Source organism: Manis javanica, chromosome X, assembly GCF_040802235.1.
Source record: "Manis javanica isolate MJ-LG chromosome X, MJ_LKY, whole genome shotgun sequence".
In the NCBI taxonomy this organism is placed as follows: Eukaryota; Metazoa; Chordata; class Mammalia; order Pholidota; family Manidae; genus Manis; species Manis javanica.
Window position 1 is genome coordinate 41,262,386 of NC_133174.1, and position 7,358 is coordinate 41,269,743.

Below are 7,358 nucleotides of genomic sequence, written 5' to 3' on the forward strand. Positions count from 1 at the left end.
ATGCAGACCCTCAGTGCTGTACTGGTGACTCTGACCATGCTGATGGCTGCCACGGTGGATGCCAAGCTCTATGAACGCTGTGAACTGGCAGTGAAAATGGAGGAAGCGAGCCTCAATGGCTTCATGGGCTATGGCGTTGGAGACTGTGAGACCCTAGCTATCTCAAGTCCCACCCACACCCCAAGCTGCCCAACATATTCAGGCCCAAGACTCCCTTGTCATTTATCACCTCCCTAGGCCAGGGCATGATCCTCTAAGTCACCCCCTAAGACTGTGATAAGTGATTTAACTAACTATAATGCCATCACCATCATTTCCTTCACAACTATTACCTTCATCTCTATCATCAACACCATCACTACTACCAATGTCATCACTGCCACTATATCCATGAATACCATCACCACTGCTATCCCTGATACCTCACCAGAATCACCAACATCAATACCACCACCAAACTAAGATCATCACCCCCACAACTGAGACGACAACTATTCCTGTCCCCACCCCCTTCATCCTACTCTCCCCCCATTCCCAGGACACACGCTTACTGCTACCTGCTCCCTCTTTGTCCCAGGGCTGTGCACAGCACACTATGAGAGTGGCTTTGACACCTCCTTCGTGGACCACAATCCTGATGGCAGTAGTGAATATGACATTTTCCAGCTGAACTCTGCCTGGTGGTGTGACAATGGTGTTACACCCACCCAGAACCTCTGTCACATTGACTGTCATGGTAAGGCAGCACTGGGGACACCCTGAAGTCCTGCCTGGCCCCTTGCTCTGCACACAGAGGGCAAGGTTGTCTAAGCCATAATCTCTAGTAACAAGAAGAAAAATGATAAGGGAACAAAACCAGAGTTGCCTGGGTGGTTAAAGACACCATCCTATACCCTACCTAGACTGCACTGAGATGCTCTCTACTTCAGGAGGACTCAGAGCCTCCAAACCTTACCCAGAATGGAGGCTACAGTTTTCTGGGACTCAGGAAACTTAGCCCCATATGAAATGGAGGGGAAGGTTTTCCTGATTTGGGGTTGAGGTTGTTCAGGTCCTGAAAGAAGCAGATATCTGGCTGTAGGAACAGAGACACGGTGCCTCCGTGCAGAAAAGAGAGAACTTTCCAAACAAGAGTATGGTTTTGTTGAGGACGAAATTGAATAATAGAAGTTGTTCAGGGTTGGTCAAAATGGTGTTTGAGGTTGTCCAAGACAGGCCAAAATGGAGACTGAGGTTATTTGGGGCCAGCCCAAATGGAGGTTGAGGTTGTTCAAGTCCTGCCATGACAAAAGAGGTCACCCTGATTGGCCAGTCTGAAGGTTGAGGTTGTCCACAACTGGCCTCCATAAAGGTTGATGTCTGGGACAAGGTAACATGAATATACAAGTTTTTCAAGGCTAGCTAAAATGAAGGTTAAGGTTAAGCTAACATGGAAGACTAGCCAACATGGACACTGAGGTCATTTGTAACCACTCAAAATGGGAGTTGAAGTTATCCAGGACCTGATAACATAGTGTTTGAAGTCACCAGGATTAATCAACCTTGCAGTTGAGTAGCTTCCCAACCAGCCAACATAGTAGTTGAGGTGACATTGGACCAGCTGCCATTACAGTTGAGATCATTCATGACCACACAAAAACGGCAGTTGAAGTTATCCAGACCTGGCCAACATGGATTCTGAGGTTGTCTAAGACCAGCGAATATGGTGGTTGAGGTTATTCATTACCAGCCAACATGATAGGCAAGGTCATCCAGGATTAGTCAACATGAGTTAAGGTTGTACAGAACCAGCCAACATGGCAGTTGAGGTAGTTCATAACCAGCTGACAAATGAATCAAGGTCATCTAGAATCAGCCAATGTAGTGGTTAAGGTTACTCAGGCACCAAGGAACCCAGAAACCCTGGGCCTAACATACACTGTCACCCTGTCCCTAATGCACAAAATCACCATGTCCCTTTCTTTCCCCCACACCTGCTCAATGGCCATATTCTGGATTACATCGTGGGTGCCAAGCAGGTGCTATCCACACAGAATGGTATGAAAGCCTGGTAAGTTCATGGGGATGGCTTGGACCGTGGGTGGACAGGATAGTGGCACTGCCATCCTATCAGCCTGTCCACTTCATCCTCTCTCCCTCCCTCCCTTCATTCCCCAGGAATTCTTGGAGCCGACACTGCTATGACCATGATTTATCTGAATGGATCAAGGGAAGTAATATGCATGCAAAAACTAACCCAAAGAAAATTAATTCATGACTCAGATTCCCAGAGATTTTCTTTTCCTTCTTTCATGGTTTTAATAAAGGATGGTATCTATAAGCAATGCAAGAGACCTCTGAAGTCTGACTCTCTGTATTTTTCCAATGCCTTTACATAACCATATTCATTCATTTGCTTCATATATTCAAAGCTGTAATCAAGGGACACCAGATCACTTAGGGTCGAGAGGGTGGAGGATAGTGTAGTGACTAAGAGCATAAGTTATCCTAGGTTGTCTTGCCAATGAGTTACAGCCCCAGGCAAGTTCACTATGGATTGAATGAAACCGAGGAATGACAATGGAATATTTTTGGGGTAAAAGAGTTTATTACCCAGCTTTGTTCTCACAGTGGTTAAGTTGAGCACTAGAATTACATCTGTATCCAACAGTCTGCAGGTCTGTAATCCTTATTCGTCTCTGCCTCCCCCAAGAGCACTGGGCAGAGCTCTCTATATAGTGACTCAGTCAATAATAGCTTATTGACTATGGGTATGGAAGCAGTAACCCAACAGTAGGCCAGTTACATCATCAAGTAGTTTAGCTTCATGTAAGGACCAGAATGGCTAAAATTAAGGTCAAAATCCAAATGGTAGCAAGGATGTGGAGTAACTGGAACTCTCATATATTGCTGGTGACAGTAAAATGGTATGGCCACTTTGGAAAACATTTTAGCTGAATCTAACGTAGGACCCAGAAACCCCACTCCTAGGTATATATCCAGTGGAAATGCACACATATATTCACCAAGACATGTGCAATAACATTCATAGAAATGTTATTTGTAATAGCCCAAATGGAAATATCCATCAACAGTAGAATGGATAAACAATTGTGATATATATATATATATATATACATACACACGTACAGTGGAGTAGTACATAGTAATGGAAAGAGAACAAACTACTGATACATCAAATAACAATGATGAATCTCAAAAACATGAGTGAAAGAAGCCAGGCCTAAAAGAATAATAATGTATGATTCCATTTATATGATATTCAAGAACAGGCAAATATAATCTATGATGATAGAAATTAGAAAGTGGTTACTCATGAGTTAGGGGATAATTATCAGAAGTGGCATAAAGCAGGCTTCTGGATGGCTTGCCATTTAGTATATCCTAATTCAGATACTAGTTATACAGGTGTTTCCAATTTGCAGAAATTCAAGAAACTGTACACCTTGATAACTTTTCTCTCTAAAATATACTTCAATAAAAGATCTACCCCAGAAGGTTTTTTCTTTGTTCGTTTTTTTATTTTTTGGTATCATTCATCTACAATTACATGTGGAACATTATGTTCACTACATTCCCCCCTTCACCAAGTTTCCCCCACAACCCGCATTACACTCACTGTCCATCAGTGTAGTAAGATGCTGTAGAAACATTACTTGTCTTCTCTGTGTTGCACAGCCCTCTCCGTGCCTCCCCCCACATTATACATGTGTGTATAATGCCCCCTTACTGCCCCCTTACTTTGCCCCCCCTTATCCCTCCCTTCCCACCCATCCACCCCAGTCCATTTCCCTTTGGTAACTATTAGTCCTTTCTTGGGTTCTGTGATTCTGCTGCTGTTTTGTTCCTTCGGTTTTCTCCTTGTTCTTATACTCCACATATGAGTGAAATCATTTGGTACTTGTCTTTCTCCGCCTGGCTTATTTCACTGAGCATAATACCCTCTAGCTCCATCCATGTTGGTGCAAACAGTAGGATCTGTTTTTTTCTTATAGCTAAGTAATATTCCATTGTGTATATGTACCACATCTTCTTTATCCATTCATCTACTGATGGACATTTAGGTTGCTTCCATTCCTTGGATACTGTAAACAGTGCTGTGATAAACATAGGGGGGTGCATCTGTCTTTTCAGACTGGAGTGCTGCATTCTTAGGGTTAATTCCTAGAAGTGGAATTCCTGGGTCAAATGGTATTTCTATTTTGAGCATTTTGAGGAACCTCCATACTGCTTTCCACAATGGTGGAACTAATTTACATTCCCACCAGCAGTGTAGGAGGGTTCCCCTTTCTCCACAACCTCGCCAACATTTGTTGTTGCTTGTCTTTTGGATGGTAGCCATCCTTACTGGTGTGAGATGATATCTCATTGTGGTTTTAATTTGCATTTCTCTGATGACAAGTGATGTGGAGCATCTTTTCATGTGACTGTTGGCCATCTGAATTTCTTCTTTAGAGAACTGTCTATTCAGCTCCTCTGCCCATTTTTTAATTGGATTATTTGCTTTTGGTTTGTTGAGGTGTGTGAGCTCTTTATATATTTTGGATGTCAACCCTTTATCGGATCTGTCATTTACGAATATATTCTCCCATACTGTAGGATACCTTTTTGTTCTATTGATGGTGCCCTTTGCTGTACAGAAGCTTTTCAGCTTGATATAGTCCCATTTGTTCATTTTTGCTTTTGTTTCCCTTGCCCAGGAAGATATGTTCAAGAAGAGGTCATTCATGTTTATGTCTAAGAGATGTTTGCCTATGTTTTTTTCTAAGAGTTTTATGGTTTCATGACTTACATTCAAGTCTTTGATCCATTTCGAATTTACTTTTGTGTGTGGGGTTAGACAGTGATCCAGTTTCATTCTCTTACATGTAGCTGTCCAGTTTTGCCAGCACCATCTGTTGAAGAGACTGTCATTTCCCCATTGTATGTCCATGGCCCCTTTATCGAATATTACTTGACCATATATGTTTGGGTTAATGTTTGGAGTCGCTATTCTGTTCCACTGGTCTGTGGCTCTGTTCTTGTGCAAGTACCAAATTGTCTTGATTACTGTGGCTTTGTAGTAGCACTTGAAGTTGGAGAGTGAGATCCCCCCCCCCCCACTTTATTCTTCCTTCTCAGGATTGCTTTAGCTATTCGGGGTCTTTGGTGTTTCCTTATGGATTTTTTAACTATTTGTTCCAGTTCATTGAAGAATGCTGTTGGTAATTTGACAGGGAATGCATTGAATCTCTATATTGCTTTGGGCAGGATGGCCATTTTGACGATATTACTTCTTCCTAGCCAGGAGCATGGGATGTTTCCATTTGGTAGGGACCTCTTTAATTTCTCTTAAGAGTGTCTTATAGTTTTCAGGGTATAGGTCTTTCACTTCCTTGGGTAGGTTTACTCCTAGGTATTTTATTCTTTTTGATACTATTGTGAATGGAATTGTCTTCTTGATTTCTCTTTCTATTAGCTTATTGTTAGTGTATAGGAAAGCCACAGATTTCTGTGTGTTAATTTTGTATCCTGCAACTTTGCTGAATTCTGATATTAGCTCTAGTATTTTCGAAGTGGAGTCTTTAGGGTTTTTTATGTACAATATCATGTCATCTGCAAATAGTGACAGTTTAACTTCTTCTTTACCAATCTGGATTCCTTGTATTTCTTTGTTTTGTCTGATTGCAGTGGCTAGGACCTCCAGTACTATGTTGAATAACAGTGGGGAGAGTGGGCATCCCTGTCTTGTTCCCGATCGCAGAGGAAAAGCTTTCAGCTTCTCGCTGTTCATTATGATGTTGGCTGTGGGTTTATCATATATGGCCTTTATTATGTTGAGGTACTTGCCCTCTATACCCATTTTGCTTTGAGTTTTTATCATGAATGGATGTTGAATTTTATCGAATGCTTTTTCAGCATCTATGGAGATGATCATGTGGTTTTTGTCTTTTTGTTGATGTGGTGGATGATGTTGATGGATTTTTGAATGATGTACCATCCTTGCATCCCTGGGATGAATCCCACTTGGTCATGGTGTATGATCCTCTTGATGTAGTTTTGAATTCGGTTTGCTAATATTTTGTTGAGTATTTTGCATCTACGTTCATCAGGGATATTGGTCTGTAGTTTTCTTTTTTGGTGGGGTCTTTGACTGGTTTTGGTATTAGAGTGATGTTGGCTTCATAGAATGAGTTTGGGAGTATTCCCTCCTCTTCTATTTTTTGGAAAACTTTAAGGAGAATGGGTGTTATGTCTTCTCTGTATGTCTGATAAAATTCCGAGGTAAATCCATCTTGCCTGGGGGTTTTGTTCTTTGGTAGTTTTTTGATTACCGATTCAATTTCACTGCTGGTAATCGGTCTGTTTAGATTTTCTGTTTCTTTCTGGGTCAGTCTTGGAAGGTTGTATTTTTCTAGGAAGTTGTTCATTTCTCCTAGGTTTTCCAGCTTGTTAGGATATAGGTTTTCATAGAATTCTCTAATAATTCTTTGTATTTCTGTGGGGTCCATCGTGATTTTTCCTTTCTCATCTCTGATTCTGTTGATGTGTATTGACTCCCTTTTTCTCTTAATAAGTCTGGCTAGAGGCTTATCTATTTCGTGTATTTTCTCAAAGAACCAGCTCTTGGTTTCATTGATTTTTTTCTATTGTTTTATTCTTCTCAATTTTATTTATTTCTTCTCTGATCTTTATTATGTCCCTCCTTCTGCTGACTTTAGGCCTCATTTGTTCTTCTTTTTCCAATTTTGATAATTGTGACTTTAGACTATTCATTTGGGATTGTTCTTCCTTCTTCAAATATGCCTGGAATGCTATATACTTTCCTCTTAACACTGCTTTTGCTGTGTCCCACAGAAGTTGGGGCTTTGTGTTGTTGTTGTCATTTGTTTCCATGTATTTCTTCATCTCTATTTTAATTTGGTCGTTGATCCATTGATTATTTAGGAGAATGTGGTTAAGCCTCCATGTGTTTGTGAGCCTTTTTCCTTTTTTGTATGATTTATTTCTAGTTTTATACCTTTGTGGTCTGAGAAGTTGGTTGGTAGAATTTCAATCTTTTTGAATTTACTGAGGCTCTTTTTGTGGCCTAGTATGTGGTCTATTCTGGGGAATGTTCCATGTGCACTTGAGAAGAATGTGTATCCTGTTGCTATTGGGTGTAGAGTTCTGTAGATGTCTATTAGGTCCATCTGTTCCAGTGTGTTGTTCAGTGCCTGTGTGTCCTTACTTATTTTCCATCTGGTGGATCTGTCCTTTGGAGTGAGTGGTGTATTAAAGTCTCCTAAAATGAATGCAGTGCATTCTATTCGCTCCTTTAATTCTGTTAGTATTTGTTTCATGTATGTTGGTGCTCCTGTATTGGGTGCATATATATC

The 7,358-nt window shown here is 41.0% G+C and overlaps 1 protein-coding gene across 1 annotated transcript; it reads left to right on the top strand.

Moving 5' to 3' along the window:
- Window positions 1-2,257, top strand: LOC108398720 (sperm acrosome-associated protein 5-like). The gene is made up of 4 exons (XM_017662900.3): window positions 1-145; window positions 578-736; window positions 1,972-2,050; window positions 2,158-2,257. The coding sequence occupies exons 1-4, from the start codon at window positions 1-3 to the stop codon at window positions 2,255-2,257; spliced, it is 483 nt and encodes a 160-aa protein (XP_017518389.1).
- The last annotated feature ends 5,101 nt before the right edge of the window (window positions 2,258-7,358 follow it).